This window comes from Lissotriton vulgaris, chromosome 4_1, assembly GCF_964263255.1.
Source record: "Lissotriton vulgaris chromosome 4_1, aLisVul1.2, whole genome shotgun sequence".
Lineage (NCBI taxonomy): Eukaryota > Metazoa > Chordata > Amphibia > Caudata > Salamandridae > Lissotriton > Lissotriton vulgaris.
This window is the reverse complement of record NC_141691.1, coordinates 1350528278-1350551983: the sequence shown is the minus strand read 5'-3', so window position 1 is coordinate 1350551983 and position 23706 is coordinate 1350528278. Positions and strand designations below refer to the sequence as shown.

The window sequence follows — 23706 nt, the reverse complement described above, 5'->3', positions numbered from 1 at the left end:
TGGCGTCTCACTTCTTCCTCCCACGACGGAGACGCGGCGTCTTCCGGGTCTCCCCACATATGGTGAGAGGCCTCTCCTGATAGGTCCAAAAAGTCAGGTGGTCCAGATGCGAGGCCTTCGTCACAAACACAAAGACTATCCTTAAAGGGTCCGTAGTAATCCGCCTGTTGAGGAGACGGACAATCGGTTAGCCCTGCCGGGGCCGAGCAGGGGACCCCCTGACAATTTTATACCCAGAGTGTTTCCCATATGGTTCAGAAAAGGACAGGGATGGTTGCCACGGGGCCTGTGACATAAAAGAGAATATCGTTGGCATAAAGGGAGAGCTTTTCATCCCCCTCGTTGGTGGGAGTGATCTTAAAACCTTGAATTTCCAGGTGTCTGGAGATATTACATGCCAAGGACTCCAATGTAAGTGTAACAAGCATTTGTAATGCAATAGGTCTCATCTTTATGAGAGTTTGAGCTATTTGGAATTGTAAATGACCATGCCTTTTAATTATGTGTTTTAAAAACAGATAAATAAAAGGCATTGACATTTACAATGCCAATAGCTTAAACTCTTGCAAATAAAGACCTATTGCATTGCAAATTTGTGCTATAAAATAAAAAAAAGTGTTAAGAGACAGTGCAGGCAGGACAACGCAATTTGAGAAAATAGTGCTCGGAGGGTGAAATCAAAGATTACCGATCAACAACACACATAACATGGGGTGTTGCTATGGGAGTTTACAAAATGAGACATGGCGGTACTAACGATGGACTACTAAGCCTTTTGGTCAATGAACAGCCACAGTTTACAGTGGACAATGACACGAGGTAATGAAAAATGTGGGTGGGAGTGGGAGGAGCTACAAGTCCCTACCTCAATGCAGCATTCCTCGCAGAGCAGCGCATGTGCTGCCCAGGCTCGATCTAAAAAGGAGTGGTGAAAGAGGACACCCAAGCCTCATTCCCTGGTCATTTAGGGAAGTCCAAGGACAGTTTACCATTTACCCTAAAAGCAGCAGTTGGCATGTTATATAATAGTACTACCCAACTCCTAAATTTTGGTCCGTATTCGAATTTGACTAACATACAGTCCAAGAATGTCCAATGAACTGCAGCAAGACTGAAGTATGTGTGGTACATCACTGCTCCTTATCCCCCAGTTATGTGTCCTGCAAAGATTCAGCCTGGTAGCATGGCCCAGTATGAATCCAGACTGGTCTTCATGGATGAGAGATGTGATATATTTCAAGTGGCGAGTTGCCAGGACTGTGGGCAATAGCTTGACCTCAGTATTTAGGAGGGATATGGGGCGATATGAGCCACATTTATTTTGAGGATTACCATCTCTGTGTATGACTCTCTATAGCGGTCCATAGGTCCGGGCTAGAATGCCATCTTTATGTGCATCATGGTAGAGATGCAGTAGGTGGGGGCTGAGTAGGTCTATGCATCATTTGTACAGTTTGGCTGATATTCCATTTGTACCAGGGGTTTTCCTGTGTCGTAGCTTAGCCAGTGCCTCCTGTATTTCTGTCAGTGTCAGGTTTATCTCTAGCTTCTTTACTTCTTTGTCCCCCAACACTGGTGTCAAAATAGCCATCAGGCATTCCCCTATCTCCACAGTACTATTATGTTGAAGTGCCTCATAAGACTTCTTATGGTATTCCGCGAACGCACTAGCGATCTGCCGATACGCACTGTGTGTTACACCTAGGCCATCCACAATGTTCCTCACCCATCTGGCCTGCATTTGTTTTTTACTAAGCCAGGCCAAGAGCTTCCCAGCCTCATCTCTGACTTCATAGAGGCAGTGTAGTGTTGCCAGTCTTTGGTTCCTAGCATTATCCAAAGGCAGATCCCTGTATTCTTGCCTCAGTGTATCTATTGATTGGGCTATCTTGGGGTCTGTGTCATTGGTGACCCGTCTTTCCAGCAGTAATATCTGTTGGTGTTGTTCCAATGTTTCAACTCTATTTTTCTTCTTCCATGCAAATTGGTTCTGAGCCTAGCACGGCCTTATAGGCCTCCCACAATGGTATACCGGAAGAGATGGTAGTCTCCTTTTCTAGAAAATAAATGTCTGTGTCTGCCTGTATTTTTCGCAGGACCATACCATCTAGCAGGTCCCAGGCATTAAGCTGCCATCCTGTGCGTTGGTCGCGCACCTAGTTCCAAGTCTCACCAGGAGAGGGGAGTGGTGTGAGAGACCGCTTGCTAAGTACTCTGCCTGCCCTACCTAATCTAGTTTATCCCCTGGTACAGATTTGTAGTCTAACTTGAAGTATACTCTTTGTGCGGCAGGAAAATAGGAGTAAAGTCTATCGTGAGGATGGCGGTAGCGCCACAGATCAGTAAGCCCAAGATTATTAGCTAATTGTGACATCGGAGTGATGGTCGGCGGACCTCCATTAGGCCGGGAGCGGTCAAGTGATAAGTGCTTTACATTGTTAAAATCACCCCCTATTACATGGAGAGATGAAGGAGTCTCTAGCAGGAGATCTCTATCTTGCTCAGCGTGGGGTTTGCAGTCAAGGTAGCGTGTATATTCATATCAAAGTAACCTCACGTCTGCCCCACTGCCCCGTGACTCCCACGTACCGCGCCAGGGGGTCCGTCCATTGATCTGTCATTTCAAGGGGGGGCTCCTAATTTATATGGCCACGCCTCTTATAGCCCACATGTGCCAATATAGCATGTATGCCCTGCAAGAGCATCTCCTGGATCATCACTATATCGGGGTGCAGTCGTTTAATATGTCGTGTCACCAGTCCCTTTTTAATTTTATCTCCCAATCCATTGACATTCCACATCACTGTACGGTCTGAAATTATCGCAGGGGTGGACATGGCTATGGTGTATAGTTGCTAAGTACCACACATGGGTGGAAGACTCATAAAGCCATCCTTTTGGGGTATTTGCTGTCCACTTCACCCACACAACCAACAAATAAAAACGTAACCTTCCAGCACCACCATACCACTTCATCCAGGTGAAACAGTGTGCAAGAGGAGGAGAGGTTTGTCAACCCCCCTCCATGAAGCTACTCGGTGCCTGACACTGTAGCACTTATAACATGAAAACAAACTAGTAAAGTTCCCAGTGCAATCCAGAGCCTCTGTCCGGGGCGCCAGTTGCTCAACTAAAGCTCCATCAGCCGGTATTTTGGTGCCAGTTCATATTTCTGTATCTTCTGGATCCTGTGGTTCTTGGAGTGGTGGTTGCTGTCCAGTCTCTGTATCCTGTTCCAGAGTAGAGAACTTGGCGGGCAGTCGGTGCAAACTTTAAATTTCTGAGTACATCCCTGTTTCATCAGTGAGTGCCCTGCGATCTACACCCTTCAGTGGCCCTGATCTTACCTGAGGCATGAGCACCGTTAGTGTCCGTATGACGCACTGCTCCCGACTCCACTTTCTCAGCGTGTATGGAATCCCTCCACCCATACGCCTCAGTCTGCGACAGTTTCTCTGTTTTTCTGCGCTTTGTCACGGGGTCTGGCTTCCATGTGTTGTCAGTTGTCGTTACGAGTTCAGTCTTCTTTGTGGACGCAGGACTGACCTCCCCTATATTCTGCCCGATATTTCTTCCGGTTTTTGAAAAAATATATAGGTGACTTTCAAATTTGCAGGAAAAAATGGCATATATTGGATTTGGAGAGCTCTAAGTTTCACTTTGACAGGGTCAAAGGTCAGTCTCTGGACCTCGCTATAGACCAGGAATACCATGATTTTGGAGTTTTCGTACCTGATTTCCCCTGTGTGGCGCACTTCCCATAGGATCATGCCTCTGTCAAGGAAGTTAACCCCTTCCACGCTCATGACGAGCTGGGCTCGTCATGGCGTAGCCTCCTCGCACGCTGATGACGAGCCCAGCTCGTCACGTAACATGCGCTTTTGAATATCTCAGCGCAGGAGCAGAATTCTGCCAGCTTTGATGCGGTTAAGAAACTTTGCAGCAAGTCGTTACATGAGTTACGATGGTACTCCCACAGGAGCCACTGCCCATGCTTCATCCCTTTGTTACTGCAGTGCCATGCAAACTTCCTCAGGGATGCTTGCATGGTCCTGTTGGAATGTAGCGATGAAGACTGAGCAGCAGGTTCTGCATAGTGGGCTATGCGAACCAACCTCTTGGGTGGCTCTAGTAATTACTTTCTTGTCTCAGATGGTGTCTAGCAGAGGTCTGTTGTGTATTAGTAAATCTTGTGACTTTGTTTCTGGTGTTGTGCTCCTAACCATTCAACAGGTTACCCATTACAGTTGAACCGCCAGATAGTAAAGCTCAAAGTCGGGCAAATCTGGATCAAACCCACCCAATATGTTCAAACACTTTAATATCAGCTATTTCTATTACTGAAATTATTGGTGCTCCTTAAACAGTCGTTGGAAGGGAAAAGATATATTTTTTAATTCTTTTATTATTAATTTTGTCAACCTAAGATAACCGCATTCCACCATCCGTAACACAGAATCTTTTACATCACACATTAAACCAGATTGTGCAGGACCCAACTGGACGGTACCTATGTTGCCTGCCTTCCTCCCATCCCACATCCTCTGACATTCCCAAATGAGCCACTTGGTGACACCAGACCTTTCATCATGGGTCTCAATCCTCTGTGTGATTCCAAGTGTACCATATTTTTCTGCATTTTTTTGGGTCAGCCCCTCCCTTTGTACATAACTTTCTTGGCTAACATGCACCAGTCCATGTCTTTTTCCCAGCCATCAATGCTCTGTGGCTTTCGGCCTTTTGACTATGTTTAGTAACACATAGGCCAAGGACCGTCCATATTTTCATTTGTGGAAGCTACTCTTTCATCACTTATCTCTTGGCAGGGCCATCTAGTCCCACTCTGTCCACCAGGGTCATACAATCCCATTCCAGTATCCCTATATCACAAGGCTGGCCCATATGGTGTGAAAGGAGGACACACCCGACCACAGCCTTCTAGATACAATTCCAAATCATATCTCCCCATCTTGAAAAAGGTCCCCCTAGAGTAGTATGAAAGATGCAAAAGTGGGTGAGTCTTAACCATGATTGTATTGCAATATTCCACTGGACTCTCGGTGCCTCCTCCCACTCCCTGTCGTCATGCTCCCCAATAATTCACACCCAGCTTGCCCTTCATTTTTGGCAGGGTGTCTGGGAAATTGTATTTGTACACCAGTGATTGCGTGTGTGTGTGTATTTTTTTTTTAGCAGGGGATCGGTTAGCCAATCCTCCCCAGGAATTGGCCCAACGATTTACAACTTGGAATGTACAGGTGGTGTACACATTTCTGCTTGCTGTGAATAATTCAATAAACAGTTGATCTATCTTTCCTGATTATTCACCTCTGTGTATGCCTTTCTTTGTCATTTCTGCTGTCTAAATCTGAAATTATTGTAGTAGTTGCCCACTCTTCATTGGGGGTGAGCATGGCTAAAGTCGTAAACTACCTGGCGTCAGGAAACCCTTAGGCCGTTGTGTCATTTAGCTCAATATATAACCTCTAATACTGAAAGAATTTCACTCAAAGCAGCTGGCATAATACAGAACATTCTGAATGGACACCTCCTCAAAAATTTAATAAAAGCAAAACAGGCATTAGCAATTGCACTTAGCATTTCGGTGATACAACTCATTGTAAATAGCACACTCAAAGATAGCCAGCATGAATTGTACTCTTAATACTGCATAAGTCGGTCTTTGATGTTAAAGAATAACACGTGATGTATTGCTATTTTAAATACTGCCGTGTAAGCACAGAGAAACTGACGTTGAGAAAGCCTTAAGGCGAAACGCGTCTGTCAGTGCAGGGGGGTCTGCACAATAAAGTACTTTGTTTGAATTATTTTCCGTGTGTGCCTTCCGCTTGGCTACGAAAGGGTCTGATATATAATAAGTAGCTGAACTGTTGGCTTTGCTAGTATTTCTTTTTTGGGAGGGGTGGATGGGGTTTGGCAGTCGCATGCATCTTAACCCTTTCCTTGCGCCCGTCGGCCAACGGCCGTCGCGAGCACTACCTTTGTAGTGCTGCACATGTCAATTGGCTGACGCGGCCACGCCCACACAATGGAACGCCCCGCACCGCGGCTGAATTGCCGCCGCGTTTAAGACGTTAATGTAGATGTGTACACACACGCACACACTGGGTTTTGTGTTCAAGAAAACTCATTCCGTTTCTGCTGCCGATGTGTGCGCTGTTGCTGGTGCATGTGTTGTGGAGGTTGGCGACTATTAATTAGTTTAGCTTTTTAACATGGCAGAGCGCCATGTTAGATTGCTAAATTAAACGCCAATGCATCTGCCAGACAGTTTTAAAATAAACTGAAAATGGGGATGCAGCAGCAATGACATGAGAAGTCCTCTAGTCGTAAGAGTGTGAGACTGAAATACTCCTTGGTAACACAACCGCAGAAATATAGAGAAAATCCATTGAATCCAGTAGAGACAATACAGACAAAAAAGCCATTAAATTGTGATCAAGGAATTGACCGAAAGCCCACTTTAGTACATGAGGCTGTAGTTCTCTCAACTGGAGCTGGCTGTAGCCGATAACCAAAACAAGCACCGGCGTTGCCAATAGGTCTCGCAGTAGGAAAGTTGGAGCTATTGGTTTTGTAAATGACATTTTATATTTATGTTTTGTGATTTACAATGCCAATACTTTTAACTTTAGCATATGTGACACTTTTAGTATTTGTAATGTCACATGTTTTGTATTGCCTTTCTTTTATGTATTGATATTACAATTAACATTGGCTTTTAATTTTTTTAAATAATTAATACTTAAATAAAAGTGATTGTAATTTTTAATGGCAATAGCTTAAACTTTTGTAAATAACTGTTGTGAAGATTATGTTCAGTGACTAAAATCCAAGAACAGAAGTGAAATATTAACATTTTTTGTGACATTTGCAATAAAGCTTCAAACATTGAGAGAACATATTTGAACCAGTGATGCTGTGGTAGTGCTGAGTGATGCTGTGGTGGAGCGATAGATAGATAGAGGGCGATAGATAGATAGACAGCGTGATGGCGATGGATAGATAGACAGAGTGAGGGCGATAGATAGAGTGAGGGCGATAGATAGAGTGAGGGCGATAGAGTGAGGGCGATAGATAGAGTGAGGGCGATAGATAGAGTGAGGGCGATAGATAGAGTGAGGGCGATAGATAGAGTGACGGCGATAGAGTGAGGGCGATAGATAGAGTGAGGGCGATAGATAGATAGATTGATAGAGAGTGAGGGCAATAGAGTGAGGGCGACAGATGTGAGTGTTTGTGTGTGTGTGCGGTTGTGTGTGTAGTTTGAGTGGTTGTATGTGTGGGTGGTTGTATGTGTGAGTGGTTGTATGTGTGGGTGGTTGTATGTGTGGGTGGTTGTATGTGTGAGTGGTTGTATGTGTGAGTGGTTGTATGTGTGGGTGGTTGTATGTGTGGGTGGTTGTATGTGTGGGTGGTTGTATGTGTGGGTGGTTGTATGTGTGGGTGGTTGTATGTGTGGGTGGTTGTATGTGTGGGTGGTTGTATGTGTAAGTGGTTGTATGCGTGTATGGTGGTGGGGTTGTGTGTGTGGTTGTGTGTGTGGTTGTGTGTGTGGTGTGGTTGTGTGTGTGGTTGTGTGTGTGGTTGTGTGTGTGGTGTGGTTGGGTGTGTGGTTGTGTGGAGGCTAGCCAAAATGACTATGTGAAAGTTTTAGTGATGGAAAAACGACTTTAATAAATGGCCCAAAAATAATCTATACAAATGACATAATTAGTTAGCCACAAACCAGCAAACCTTCTGAAGTGAGAAACCTCTAAAAACTGCAAATTGTGTTCTGGCTTAGTTCAACTGCTGATTGCCATCTAATAGTCTTTATTGATATTTGAGTGCCTTCTCATTGCCCAGCAGCAGGCAGTCCCAAGGACTGATCCCAGCCTCTGCTCCTGCTGTGTGATGAGCACTGACACGAAATTCAAAGGACCTGGATATGCTTGCAACCATCATTTTCTTTTGTGGTTGCTGAGGTTGTGGCTTTCTGTTTGTTTGATGCTTATGGTCGTATTCAGTCAGTGTATTGGCCAACAACACCGTACTTGTTTCCACTGTTTGTGCATGTCTGCATAGGGAAAGATGCATGTTTAATAGTAACTATGGAAGGTTCACTGCATATCATAATATCCTTGCACATCATGTGCACCTATTAACGCTGTGTCTCATTGTAAGGATCTTCACGCGTTCCTGTTTCCGCGCCTCTCTTGCACGTCGTCTGCATAGCCGCATGCGCGCGCATCCCTCACTGGGTATTAGCTGTATGAAATGATTACATCGATTCTTCTCAAGCATCTGAAGGGTTTAATGGAGTCGTTCTCAGCCCACTTTTGCTGGCGCTCAGTTAATTGAGGATCGTCTGTGTCTTGAGAGGAGGAAGCCTCTTCGGTCCCCAGCAGATGCTGACACCTCATTACCTCTCGGAGAAGCCCCGCACAACTTCAAGTAGATTAATACATTTTATAAAAAGGATAATGCTAATGGATAAAGTGGTTTGTATTCTGTCTTGGGTTATGCTTTAATAAGCTCGGAAGTGAAAGAGTCAAGCAAATGCAGAAAACAGAAAAGAGAGCGATGAGGGGTAACAGCCTGGCACATATGATGAAAGAAAACAAAGGGACGAATAAGACCGACAAACTGAAATGAAACAAACGGGTAGGCAAATAATCTGGAGAGAGACACAGTTGACACATAAAGATATAGAGAAAGAGGGAAATGAGAGAGAAAACAGTACAAGAGAGGGCACGTGATAGCGTGAGAGAGAATTAGGGAAACAAGAGCGGCCGGGACACTGAAAGTACGGCCGACCAGCCATGAATAATTAGGGGAGGAGAAGCCGCAGAGCACACCCTGGGAGAAGCCCTTTGATGTGGTGGCGGCTGTGAAAAAATGCAATTTGGAGGGAGGGAGGCTGATGCGCGTGCTTGTTTGGTCACGTGATTGACGAGTATTTTGAGCACTAGAATTCTCTCCATTTTCCATTCCTGCGGAATGGAAAAGGCAAGTCCATTCCCGCGGAATGGAAAAGGCGAGACCTAAAAAAGAAATCGAGCATACTGACATGGAAACTCGTGTGTAATTCCGAGGGGAATTTCCACCTTTTGACAAAGAAAGAATGAAGGATCGTACGTAATTGGGGAATCTTCCCACTGCTCGCTACCCTTTCAAAGGTAAATTCACAGTCCTGCAAAAGACTGAAACTCATCTTTGTGCAAGCAGTAAGACTTGATTGAAGCTGATGTAATCACTGATCAGTATAGGATCTCCCTCATCTGAAGGCTGTGTTCTAGAATGGAAGAATCAATCATTTGAGTACCAGAGGGTCGAAAGTAAAAACCATTGTTAGCCCAGTTGATAAAAAAACAGGTCATACATTTGAGTAACATTATAAAGTATCCTAATATTTTTAGAAACGCTTTTGTTATTCGTTGAAAATATGTTGGACAGTCAAATGCAAAGTTGGTAAATTTGGCAAAATAAAAAGTAAGTGTTAGAGAGATCAAGTCCTTTTTCTGGACAACATTTTATAAAATTTCCATGAAATCCGGACATGGAAATGTGAAAAATAAACTTGTACAGTGCATTAACATGGGACATTTTATTTTACATTTAAAACTACTTGGGTATGTGAGTTACAAGCCGATCCATTTATTCACGTGTTAATTTGTAAAGTTGTCTAGAGGCAGGAAATAGCTTTTGTGGATCGAAGGGAATTTAATATCTTTTTGTTTCCTTTAAGACGCACAGTGGCTCTGTGTGGCGTGTGACGTGGGCTCATCCTGAATTTGGCCAGGTCTTGGCTTCATGTTCCTTTGATCGAACCGCCGCTGTGTGGGAGGAAATAGTTGGAGAGTCAAATGATAAGTTACGAGGGCAAAGCCATTGGGTGAGTGATTTATGAATTCTTCAATTTCCATGAATTCACATTTTCTTGTTTAGTGGATGCGCACAATGCAATCAGTGTATTCCGTATTTGACACTGCAAATTCTGCTAGTAATGAAATATACCCATTGTTGGCCTGTCTTGGAAATAAATGACTTTCAAGAATGCTGCCATTGCTTCCTTGTACAGTAATATTTGTGTTACGTATGCTACTTGAAACTCCAAAAGTAACCTTTCTTTTTATTTAATGCTGGAATTCAAAGCTAGTATCTTCTTTTCCATCACCTCTTACCTCTTTTGATATTTTCCTTTTGGGATACAGGTAAAGAGGACCACCCTGGTGGACAGCAGAACATCTGTTACAGATGTGAAGTTTGCTCCCAAGCACATGGGCCTTATGTTGGCTACATGTTCTGCAGATGGGGTAGTCCGGGTATATGAGGCCCCAGATGTCATGAACCTTAGCCAGTGGTCACTGCAGCATGAAATCTCCTGCAAACTAAGTTGCAGTTGCATTTCCTGGAACCCTTCAAGGTGAGATTTCTGTTTCTTTTTTGATGCTTCATCGTCATTTGCGTTTTCTTTTATTGTCAGAATGGAAGTGGACTGTAGCTCTAAGGTTAGCATTGCCCCCTCTCATTTAGGAACTGCAAACATCCATTGATTAATGTTTACATGTGGTGTTTGCAGTTGGCTTTCCATATTCTCTGTGTCTCTGCTAATTAAGTTTGTTTCCTTTATGTGATAGACTATTGCAGCTCAGTAGTGAGATCCAGTGTTTGAAGACTCTTGAAATAAAATTGTTATTGGTCTTCAAAACAGCAAACCAGACGGGGATCATCAGGGTCTAGCTATCCGTTGCACCATGCTGCATTGTGCTGCTGCCTTCACCTAATGAATCTGCATGAATGTGCACAAATCTTGCTCCTGCATATTCGTTGGATTTTCTCTCCACAAAGTTAGCGTGGATTTGCGGTTTCTTAAAATAGCAAAATAAGGCCACAGTTTGAATTTGTTTACGTGAATAATATGTTCCGCACTTGGCTGTTTCACTTCTCTGATCGAAAGGTTTGTATTTCTCATAACTGATATTCTCCGAGTTTCCCTTAGTAAGGGTGAGAATATATCTTTAGTCAGTATATTCTTGATTTATTGAATGTGGTAAATGTGTCAATTTAACGTCTCTTTATTGTAAATGGAGCAATAGCTTAAATTATAAAGTGTTATATGGGAATAGAGCCATCACAATATACATGTTTGTGTACAGCAGGACCCTATTATCGTAGCACACATTTAGTGTTTCATATTCATACAAAATTGATATAATTTAGCATTAGAACATCATAATTAAACTGTATAATTGCAGAAATGGTATACCATTTACTGAATTAGTATAAATATGCACTCAATGCATAATTTTGATGTTGCTCTTATCCTAGGGAAACAGAGTCCAAACAAGTTGCCATACCTCTTCTTTGTGTACATAACACAACAAGACTCCAGCATATTTGTTGTTTTGTATTTCCTAATCCAACTTTGTTACCAAGTGTTAAAAGTTACTAAAGGTGTAAATCTAAGCAGCGACAAACCATGCTCACCAATATGGTTTTTGCGCATTATACTTAAAAAAAAAAATAGTGAAACACACATAGAGATTTGAAATTGTTATTGTCAACAATAAACTCTGTGCTTTTAAGTAGCAAGCTTTCATGTCAGCCAGAATATCCAGTCCCAAGCCACCAACTTAAATAGATTAGAGTTCGGCTAGCATGTACCTAGATCAATTAATAGCCCCCTTTAACAAAAGCCTGAAAGCCTTCCAAAATATTGAAACTTTTATTACTTAGATAAGTCCCCACAAGAGAATTGTAAAGGGCAGTGGGAACTCCTTTATGGCGACCATTAGTAGCAGGTGCAGAGATAGACCTCAAATTTAAGTATTCTCAGCTAAGAAATGTGTTGAAAAATATAGAAGTATGTATTTTTTAGTATATTCATAGTACAGTAAATTCATTGACTCCGACTATCTGGCCTTGTTACTTAAGGCCCCCATGATTACCCTATGGATGCGTGGAGTTGGCAGAGCTAGCTTCAGTCCAATCTGTGAGGGATTTTCTCTTGGTGTCCCTGAGAAAATGGCGGTAGTGCCGGAGTGCAGTCTTGTAGGTAGATCTTGCATTGGCTTTGTGGTTGGAATTCCATTTCCTTTCCGTTTGCTTGCTGTATCTTTTGGAGTCCCGAAGTTTGTCAGTGTACCATGGGCCCTGTCTGTTGGTTCGGCGCTTTTTATACATTTTGATGAGTGCAAGTGTGTCTGCACAATTCCTGAACCACTGGTTGACATTGGTGATATCCTTGACTGGTTTTTCGGTGGTGCTGGGTGGGTCTGTTTTGAGTGCTCTGCACTAGTCCGTTTATGTTAATCTATTCCAGTTCTGGCTAGGCAGGTTGATGCTGGTGGGTGCTTTGCCCTACAAAGTAATAGCACCGTAAAGCAATCATAGTTGTCTTTGTCAAAGTGGCAAGGATAATATGATATTGAATCTTCTCTATAAGATGAATTAAAAAGTTTGTATTTGCATCTCTTTTATTAAGGGTGATGTCCTAAGCATTGCATTCTGAGCAAGCCATGATGGGTTTTTTTCAAGGTGGTGGAGGTTTCCTTTCCTCAAGTTTCTTTCTCAGAAAATCTGGTAATAAGTGTGTTAAAATGTTGTACAGTTTAGGATTACCGCATTCAGAATTTCATTAAATGTTCTGTAAAGTATTTGCGTTTCCAACCATGTACCTCACCCTATATGTACACACTTGGATGAATAGGGTGTTGATGATTGTTAAGCCTGAAGTTCAGATAATGCTCCAATCTGCACATCATTTTCCATATGCAGGTTTCAGAAATCGATATTTTAAGCAATGTCATGTAATTGATACACTAGTCACTATGTATAGTGTTAATATATAAGAACCGTAAAGTGTAACGCAGGTTGTTTAATGGGCGATTGTAACTTTTAATCTGAGTTATTTGGTTTGCAGCTCTCGTGCTCATTCACCGATGATAGCTGTTGGAAGTGATGACAACAGTCCCAACATGATGGCGAAGGTTCAGGTGTTTGAATACAATGAAAACACTAGGTTAGTGAATACAATGCATGCATGATTTCACAACGTTCAGTGTACGTGTCAGTGGTTGTCTTTCACTTGTGCACTACAGACTGCGATCACATTCTCTTGTATCTAGATCAATCTACTCTACATCTTCAATAAAGGTCCCGGTGTTAAAACCCCAGCAGTTATTTGATTCCATTTTGACTTAGATCCCACTTTCTTTTTCCTGTTCAGTTTTAAAGTACAAGTGAATCTAGAGCTACTTGAATAGTATGCCTGTAGGAAGCTCCCTCGCGCTATTTAAAACTTTATAAATAAATAAATAAAAATATGTAGTGTACCAAAACTAGGTATACTGTGTAAAGAGTCCAGGCAACCCTTCTTGGTCTACAGAGGCACAAGTAACAAACCCAAATGCTTTCTTTTGTGCTCGTTTGGATGAGCATTTTCAGCCCTTCGGAATGTAGTGCTAAGCATTTGTTGCACTCACAGAGGCAATAAGTGAGATAATCACTCCAGAATAAATCCGAGGCCAGTTTCGAAAAATAACACTTATTTTTTATATAAATTTCAACACCAAGAACTTCAGTATCAATTAGGTACTTTTTGAAATTAGAATTTTCACAAGTAAGTACAATGTTCACTTACAGGAGTTTGTACGCGGTAATGCTTTCCTATGGGAAAAAAAGGCATATACTGCGTACAGTTACTTGAAAGAAGTTTTCGGGGGTCCCCTTCAGGACTTAAGGTGGTGGGGGGAATCAAGATCCAAAGAACCACCAGCAGTTAGTCTTTACCTGTTCTGGAGCGTCCAGGTGCAAAGGTTCTGGCCGGGTTGGTACCTTTGAGTGCTGCAGCCAGAAATAGGCAGCAGAGGGAGACTTTGGGACAAGTCTGGGAGCTCTAAGGTACCCTCTTGGTGCATGTACCAATACATCTATTACTGGTATCAGTGCAGATTTATTAAGAAGAGATGTTTGATACCAAACACCATAGGTTTCAGTGAAGCCATCATATAGCTGTGGAACTCGCAGTGACTAGTGCCCAGTACATATACTCAAGATGGCTTCCCTGTTCACTTCTACAATCTAGCAATTGGATTAGACAGGACAGGGGCATAGCTGCTCATGCAGATATGTCCTCACATGTAATCTAATTTTAGGTTTAGGAGGAGGGCATAATCTGCACCCCTCCCTACCATTGCTGAACTTGAGCTCACGGATTTCAAGCAGGTTGCTTTTGGGGACCAATAACATGGATGTCATGATGACTGCAAACTCATACTTCAGTGCTTAGTGCTGGAGCGAAGATCTCTCATTCTGTTGTTGCAAGATTATTCTGCTCGCTTGCTTGATGGATGATGTTATGTTATGTTATAAGTGATTTATATCGCGCACAATTACTCAAGAGTATCCTGGCTCGCAAAGTTACTGAATCCTGGCAGGGCAAAAGGAGTACAAGCTGGAGGGTTAAATAAGGGTTTGAGTTGTTTTTTAAATAACCTAAAGTCGTGGATGTTGTGTAAATCCAGGGGAAGGGAATTCCATTCTTTTGCTGTTTTCACAGAGAGGGACTGACCACCGAGCCGCATTCTTCGAAATCTAGGAATCACCAGCCGACATTGTGAGGCTGAGCACAGCGCCCTGCATGGAGCATAGAACGCAAAACTCTTCGTCAGGTACAGTGGACCCTGGCCGTGCAGGGCTCTGTGGGCCAGAGTGAGAACTTTAAATTGCACTCTGTTTGCCACAGGGAGCCAGTGCAGATCGCGAAGGTGCTGTCTTGCGCTTGATCTTCTGGAGATGTTGAACAGAAGTCTGGCCGCGGCATTCTGTATAGTCTGCAGTTTTCTAACCAGATAGCCTGGGATGCTAAAGTACAGAGCGTTAGCATAGTCCATGCGGGAGAGAATAAGCCCTCGGGCGACCGTTTCCTTAGCAGGCCTGGGGAGCAAAGGAAAAAATAGTCTTGGAGACTTAAGGGTGCCAAAACATACTCCAGTGAGTTTCTAAATTTGTGTCGAGAAACTAAGGTCTTCTCCAAACCATATCCCCAAATTCTTAACTGGGGTACCCGCAGAGTTAGGTTGGGGAAAGTCAGGAGGCCACAGAGATTTTCTAAATGCAGGGGGGAATTGGCCATACAAGAGGACCTCCAACTTATCCACATTGCACTTCAGTTGCGCACGAGCAAGCCATTTAAACACCGATGAAAGACATCTCTGAGCCCCTTCGGTCGACAAGTCAGAGTCTTTCCAGGTGAAGAGCAGCTGAGTGTCATCGGCATAGGCTATAATCTTTGTTCCTAACTCTTCCGCCAGAAAGATCAAGGGAGTCAGATAAATATTAAAGAGCAGAGGGCTCAAAGTGGAGCCCTGAGGGACTCCCATAACTACTTTCCTGGCAGCTGATGAAAAGGGTGGCATTCAGACCAGCTGGGAGCGTTCTCCCAGAAAAGATTTCAGCCAGTCCCAAGCCCGACCGACGATGCCAATGTCAGAGAGCCGTGTGAGGAGTAATTGGTGGGGCACCGTATTGAATGCTGATGCTGATGAACTCTGTTATCTGAGTGAAATGGGAGTACAGAGTGGCACCTGCAGGACCTACTAAGTGACCAAGGGGCTATTGGAACAGAGTGCTACTACACCCAGTGCAGCGATAAAAATAATTTTGACTTGCCTGATGCATGAAGTTTCTCCAATCTGATGCCCTAGTGTCTCTTTAGAACCTCTTGTCTACTAGAAGATGAACTGATACATAAAAATTGTGAGCCTGTGGCCTCATGCAAGAGTGTTTTCTTTCATGGAATACTTCTTTCTTGACTATAATGCCAGCAATCCCATCGGAACATGATGGTTCTGAGAACTCATTTCATTTTGGCTCCTTAGATCAGAATTCTATTTTAACAAAGTTGTCCCCACTGCAGTCTTTCTATGTTCGCAAGTCTCTTCAGCTTGGGAGGCATTCCATGACTTCTACGTTCAATTTGTGTTTCTCTTTTGCTTGGATGGAGCTAGGGATTTTCAGGGAGCCCACCTACTTGTTTTTAACTTCTGAAAGCAATGATGCTTGCTGGGTAGGTGTTAAAACAGTCCTTGCAAGATCTATAGTCTGCATCATCCATTGTTAGTATCTTCATCTGCTGCTTTCCTGCTTACCCTGAAGCCTAACCTCTACTTTGTGTCGGGCATGATCCAGACATGTTGGGGATCCATGCCGATTGGCTGCAAAGGCTGCCTCGTATGTTTGTTGACAAAGCAATGCTCCCATTGTTTCCTTCTGGAGTAATGCTGAGTGTACTCGGGAAGTTCGGTGTACCTACAAGGTGAAGTGATGGAAAAAAGCTGCATTTACTAAAAGAACGAAATTAACTTCAATGTTTGTCCATACTCTTTCTCTCTCCTCATATGTTGGTTCTTTTATTCAAAATTGCACACTGGCAAATCATGTACATGCAAGGAAGGCAGCAGACCACGTGTGATTTAAATGATTGCGCACATTTGTAAAGTTGCTTGCTAAATTTTAGCAGATGCGATTCAGTGTACAATAGAAGACAGTTTCAACATTTGGCAGCAGTGACCCAGGACGCTTTCTCAGTGGTTTACAAGTCTGAATTTTGGGACATACTGGTATACCCGATTGGTAGAGTAATGATTCAGGTAAGGGGGTGGTGATGGACAGAGTATCTGAATTAAGCAGAACACTCCTACCCAGTCCAAAGATCAGGGCTTGATCCATCACCGTTTTTTAGCTCACTGCACCATCCCAGCTCAGAACCTGGCTACATGCAAATTAGTCTGTCCCTGGCCCAGTGCATCATGGGAACAGGGCAGACCAAACTACCAAGCCAATTCTTTTACTGGAAAGGAAACAAGCTTCCGGGGACCGGTTTCTGGCATTACAGCCGTCTTCGGCCCGGCTTGCTTGAATCCTGATGGAGGAGAGAGTAGTAGAGTGAGGAGTAGAGAGTAGTAGAGAATGAGTAGAGAGTAGCAGAGAGTGAGTAGTAGGTAGTAGCAGAGTGAGTAGTAGAGAGAGAATAGAGTTGTAGAGAGTGAGTAGTAGAGAGTAGTAGAGTGAGTAGTAGAGAATGAGTAGTAGAATGAGTCGTAGAGAGTAGTAGAATGAGTCGTAGAGAGTAGTAGAATGAGTAGTAGAGTAGTAGAGTGAGTAGGAGAGTGAGTAGGAGAGAGTGAGTAGGAGAGAGTGAGTAGGAGAGAGTGAGTAGGAGAGAGTGAGTAGGAGAGAGTGAGTAGGAGAGAGTGAGTAGCAGAGAGTGAGTAGCAGAGAGTGAGTAGCAGAGAGTGAGTAGCAGAGAGTGAGTAGCAGAGAGTGAGTAGCAGAGAGTGAGTAGCAGAGAGTGAGTAGAGAGTATCTCACACACGCACAGTGTCTCACACGCACAGTGTCTCGCACGCACAGCGTGTCAGTGTCCCACACACAGGCTTATAATAATTGTTTTACAAAACTAACCATTGCGGAGGAGCTTCGCGGGCAACCAAGATGGCCGCGTAAGCTCGGAGCTCTGAAGACCCTCCGATCCTCCGTATTGATCCTGCTAGCTATCCTGTCCCACGACGGTGGGAATCAACAGCGGTGTTGATGCTGACGCAGCGCCCAGTCTCAGATTGAAAATCCGAGTTTCCTGGACCGAGTTACGCCGCCGTGAAGCCGACTGGCGACGACGCCATAGTTGCCTGGCATTGTTGGGGCTGGGACGGGGCCCGCTTCGGTGCACTTCAAGCTGTACTGACATAATTGCTGGACCCGGTGGCCCTGTTGGTCTCCCTGGCAGCCTGCTTTTATTGAGGGAGGTGGAATGGACTGGTTGCTTTGATCGAGTGGTGGGGGCGTAGCTTGCTTGCCTCCCTTTTGGATCGCCTTGGCACAGTTGCTCAACATGGCGGGCAGAGGAGATCCGGACAAAGGGAAGCCTCCGAAAGTCAGCAAAAAACCCATCCATTCGCAATCCACCATCCCTGAGCGCTTCTCCCACTCCAGGGGATCACCGGGATCATCGAGCCATACCAAAGATCCGCAACGAGACGTGTCCCCAGAAGATACGGAGCCCACCCTCCGGGACGTGATGGGAGCCATTGCTGGCGTGAAGGCTGAGATGCATAGCCAACATGAAGCGCTGTCCAGCAAGGTGGATACCCTCAAGATTGAGCTTAACCTCATCAGGGCCGACCTTGGCAAAACCAACGACAGAGTTAAGTCACTCGACATTAAGACGTCGAGTTTGACTTCTGATGTGTCGGACATGCAGACCGAGGTACGGGACCTGAAGGCGGCTAATGTGGCACTTGCTCGCCGGCTGGCCGATTTTGAAGGACGGGCCCGGCGCCAGAACGTCCGTATTACAGGTGTGCCGGAGGGAGTGGAGGCGGAGGCGGTGGACTTGTTCGTGGAAGACTTGGTGGTGAAGCACTTGGCACCGGGCGGTTTGAGTAAATTCTTTTCGGTTGAGAGGGCTCACCGCCTGCCTGGTGGCCAACCGAAGTTGGGTGCGTCCCCGCGCCCCATCATTGCTAGACTATTCAATTACCGGGACCGAGACGCCATCTTGCAAGCGTCGAGAAGAGGCGGCCCGCTACGGTTTCAGAACGCTGATATCAACTTCTTCCCCGACTTCACCCAGGCCGTCCAGAAGCGCCGTCAAAGTTTTATGGGCGTGAAACGGAGACTGAGGGAGATGGGGTTAAGGTACTCTATGCTCTACCCGGCGAAACTGCGCATTGAACATGGCGATCGGACGGTGTTCTTCGATTTACCGGATGCTGCAGGGGACTGGTTGGACACTTTGCCCCAGCGGCGGACCACTCCAGAGGACCAGTCGGAGGGGGCTTTAGGAGGTCCAGGTTCCCAGGAATGAACTTTATAATGTTGGCTTCTCTCTGGGAGGGAGGCTGAGGACGGCATCATTCACTGACATTTATTTCCTTTTTTCTACTTCTTCTGTTTTCTCAATTTGGAGGGTAACTGGGGGTGATAGGATGTCTCCTTTCTCCTCTGGGGGTCTTTTTGTAGGTTAGTTCTAAGGGGCGACAGGCACACTGCTAGTTGGGGTGGCTTCTAGTCTAATGCAGGGGTGCAGGGTGGGGGGTAGTTGGGTTGTGTGCTTTCCTTTTGCTCTTCTTCCTTTACTTTTCTCATGGCTAAGGTATTACTGTTTTGCTTTCATCATTTCGGTGGCTGCTTTCCGGGTGAGATGGATGGGATGGGACATCATTGATGATGGGGGGGTAAGACCTTGAATGTACTCAGCTGGAACGTGAATGGGTTGGGGGATCGTATTAAACGTGGTATTGTGATACAAATGCTTAAACGTTGTGTTCCAGACATTGTTTTCCTGCAAGAAACTCATCTCATTGGCAACACTTGTAAGGCTCTGAATAGGAAGGGGTTCAAGATGGTGGCCCATTCCGGGTTCTTTACCGGGTCCCGTGGGGTGGGGATAATGATGCGCATGTCTCTCCCCCTGGAGGTGGAGTCCACGCTGGTGGATGATAGAGCCCGCTATGTAGCCGTGGTGAGCAGGTGGGAGGGGCGCACCCTGGTTTTGGTTTTGGTTTACGTCCCCCCGGGCTTGCAAGCGGCTACCTTCCAGGATCTTGGTGGCCCCATTTTTGGTCTCCCGGAGGGGCTGTTGATACTGGGTGGTGACCTCAATTCTGTGGTTTCAGGCACATTGGACCGTTTCCCGTCCAGAGATCTTCGCAGTACACAGTTATGGCTCCCAGACTTCATGAGCACCATGGGCTTCATTGACTGCTGGCGACTTTTACACCCCACGCAGCGACAATATACTTTCCATTCTGGGGCTCATGGCAGTCTCTCTCGCATTGATTACATTCTGGCGCCGTCGGCTCAGGCACACTCTGTTTCTAGTGCCCGTCTCATGGCCAGGGGTATCTCGGATCACTCTCCGGTTTGGGTATCGTTTGACTTTGGCATTGTGGCGGCGACTAGGGTGGCTCCGGTCAACCCCTGGTATTTTCGCAACCCTAAGACTCGAGACCTCCTTGCTAAAGCCATCGACCTGTATTTCACCGAAAATACGGGCTCGGTGACGTCGGCCGTTTCCCTTTGGGAGGCCTTCAAGACTGTCCTTAGGGGGGAAGCATTCTCCTTGATAGCCGAGGTGCGCAGACGACGGGATGAGGACTTGGTGCGGTTGGAGTCCGAAATTGCGGACTTGAATTCTCGGTTAGCGCCGGGACCGACGCCGGAGCTGCTCCATGCTCTCTCCCTCAAGCAGTCGGAATACAGGGCCACTGCTACGGATGCGGCCAAGGCGATGGGCAGGGAACAGCAAGGGAGGATATACGAGGCCGGAGACAAGGCGGGCAAGCTTCTTGCCTGGCTGGACAAGAAGGAACTGGCCTCTCGAGTGGTGCCCGAGATCCTGAGCGAGGACGGACTGGTGGTTACTGACCCTCCTGCAATTGCCACGGCGTTTGCCGACTACTTTGAGACGGTTTATACATCCGTCTCCGCTCTGACCAAATCCGATTCGGCCTCCTTCTTGGAGGAGGTTGAGCTGCCTTGTTTGTCTGACATTGAGCGTGATGACCTGGACCGTGGCATAACGGTTGACGTGTTGGCGTAGGCGATAAGATCGTTGCGCTCCGGGAAGGCAGTGGAACTGTACAAAATTAAGGCGGATTCTGTCGCCGCGCCCCTGCGGAATATGTTCCTGGCAGCTCGGGAAGCTGGCGAACTCCCGCTTGATCAACGCCTGGCCACCATAGTGGTCATACACAAGAAGGGGAAGCCCCGAGACCTTTGTAGGTCGTACCGTCCAATTTCCCTGTTGAACGCCGAGCCCAAAATTCTGGCAAAGTTGTTGGCCAATCGGCTCGTGGGCGTGATTGCAGACTTGGTCCATCCGGACCAGTCTGGCTTCATCCCCCATCGAAACACCGCCCTTAACCTTAGACTGCTTCACGCTGTCATGGCGCGAGCGCACATGCTTAGTGAACCAACTGTCCTTGCATCGCTTGATGCGACGCCGTTCGACTCGCTCGAGTGGAACTACCTCTGGGCGGTGCTCTCCAAATTTGGAATCGGCCCTGACTTCATTAGTTGGGTTCGGCTCCTTTATTCTTCCCCGATGGCCAATGTGACGGTCAATGGCCGCTTGTCAGCCTCCTTTGCCTTGCGCAGAGGTACTAGACAAGGTTGTCCGTTATCGCCGCTCCTTTTCGCCTTGGCGCTGGCCGCCTGGATCCGTACTCACCCTGATATTACTGGTATCAAATGGTCGCCCGGCTTTGAGGATCGCGTCTCGCTCTATGCGGACGACATTCTTTTGTATCTCACCTCCCCTTGTCGGTCCTTAATTGTGACATTTGATGTGCTGGGTACCTTTGGTAGGTACTCAGGCCTGGTCATTAATTGGTCTAAGTCCTACTTATATGTGCTGCGCGGAGACACTCCACGTCTACCTAGAGGTTGTGCCATACAGGTCTCGCAACAGGGCTTCAAGTACCTGGGCATCTATATTTCAACGGATGCCCGGGTACGGTACGCGAATAACATGCTCCCCCCACTGGCGCGCCTGCGGCGGGACGTGGAGGGTTGGAAGAGACTGCCGCTGTCCCTGTTGGGCCGTGCGGCGCTGTTCAAGATGATGTCCCTGCCGAGGTTCCTCTATGCACTTCAAAACACACAAGACCCAGTGCCATCTAAATACTTCGGGGAGATTGAGAGCCTGCAGCGCGCTTTGTTGTGGGATGGTAGGCCGCGCATTGCCGTCGTCAAATTGACCATTCCGTGGTATGACGGTGGTATTGCCTTGCCGGACATACGTCGCTACTACTGGGCCTCTCAGCTGCTATTAATCATGGCTTCTATGGGCCAGCGGTCAATCCGGGATACGCCATGGATCGCTGGCTTATGAATGACGGGATGTATTACAGAGCGCTGTACTCTAGATCTCTGGACCGGAAACTGACTGGTCCCACCAGGACTGCGGTGCATTTGTGGAGGGCGGTGACTAAGGCTCTGGGGTGGAAAGATAGGCTCACCATGGCTACTCCCCTTTATGATTCTGACCTGTTGGGGAAATTGTGGCACTCTAAGGGGTTTGACCGGTGGGACCTCATTGGTATCTCTAAGGTGGCGGATGTGATGTCTAAGGGGGAAATCAAAACGTTTGCTGTTCTACAGGCGGAATTCCAATTGGGGGCCACGGAGTATTTCCGTTATGCGCAACTGAGGCACGCCCTCACGTCTTCCTTGCCTGTTGGTGGCAAAGTTCCCGAGTCATCCCCTCTTGAGGACAGAGTGCTGGACTGCCACATGCCGGATAGTGCCATTTCTCTGACCTATAAGAAACTTATCAATGTACGGACGGATTTGTTGATGAAAGTGCGAGACCTCTGGATGAATGATGGGATTGAGTTGGATGACGAGGACTGGCAGTCAGCGGTCTCCTCCCCTAAGGAGGTGGCCATCTTGGCCAGGTTGCGATTGGTCCAGCTTAAGGTGCTCCACAGGGTGTACGTCACTGGCCCCAGGTTGATTCATATGGGGCTCTCCCTGGATGGCCACTGCAGGAGAGGATGTGGTGCGACGGCCACTTTCATGCACATCATTTGGGAGTGCCAAGTCATCGCCTCCTTCTGGGAGCGAGTGCATGCGGTGATGAGGGATGTGACTTTGCCTGCGGAGGCTCGACGTTGCCTGTTGAATGTGTGGGGTCCGAATGATTATAATACTGCTCAGACCTGCTGGGTCACCCTGGGTAATATGGTTGCTAAGAGGGACATTGCCCAGAGATGGGGTGCCCCGACCCCCCCCCACGGTTAGACTTTGGAAAACCAACATGGACTGGTGCATGCTCCGGGAGAAAACTGTTTACGTAGCCCGGGGTAAGCCCAAAATGTGGGGTCTGGTCTGGGGTGCCTGGAATTCGTATAGAGGAGACATCTGTGTGCCCCCAGAGACAATTCAACCGGAGGTCCATCTTTCTCCGTAGCTTCCCCCCTTACCCAGGTTTCACGTGGATGGATCCTGAATTTTGCTCCCCTTTCATATGCTTGCTTTCATGTACTGGTTATTTTGTGATGCTACTGCTCCCGCCTCTCCCCCTGGATATATGCCTTACCGTTTTTCTATGCTCCTTTGCCTTGCCTACCTTCTTTCTTCTTCCCTTCTCCTCTTTCTTCCCCTTTCTTTCTTTTTCTTCTCTTTTTTAGGTTCTTTTAGTTCATCGAGTTCCTCTTTAACATTTATAAAATTAAACCTGATTGCTCCTTTTTCTGTTTTGTACACATTTTCGAATCGCTTTACCATGCTGCCTAGCCTCCGGGATGTACGGCTGAATAGCGGTGTACTTTGTTTAAGTAAATAAAGGTTTTCCAAAAAAAAAAAACTAACCATTGCACCAGCTGGCCAAAGCCAGGCCTTCTGGCATTGCCAGTGCTTAATATAATTGTATTACTCTCTTTTCTTACTGAATCACAAACACGTTCACATAACCCTTTGTTATCCACTTCCCCTCGCAGCCAAGAAAAGGAACTGCTAAAAACTTCGAGCACACAAAGATTGTGAGGCTATGGTCATGTGCGCACACAGTCACGTACCTGTGTTTTGGGATATATTTGGCTCAGTTCACCCCAAAGACCCTTTTAGTATGTGACCATTCAAGACACACTTCCTCTCCCGAGCAAACCATATAATTGAAACATCTCCCACATA

At 46.1% G+C, this 23706-nt stretch overlaps 1 protein-coding gene across 5 annotated transcripts in view; it reads left to right on the top strand.

The window, feature by feature from the left end:
* Positions 1-23706, top strand: part of SEH1L (SEH1 like nucleoporin) — a 151622-nt gene that overhangs the window by 19742 nt on the left and 108174 nt on the right. For all 5 annotated transcript variants that reach the window (XR_015309904.1, XR_015309903.1, XM_086965575.1 and 2 more), the window contains exons 3-5: positions 9752-9898; positions 10218-10429; positions 12929-13027. Coding sequence is in view for 3 of the 5 variants with exons in the window: in XM_086965575.1 (XP_086821701.1) it covers positions 9752-9898; positions 10218-10429; positions 12929-13027 (458 nt within the window). In the remaining 2 variants the exon portion in view is untranslated. The remainder of the gene's footprint in view (positions 1-9751; positions 9899-10217; positions 10430-12928; positions 13028-23706) is intronic.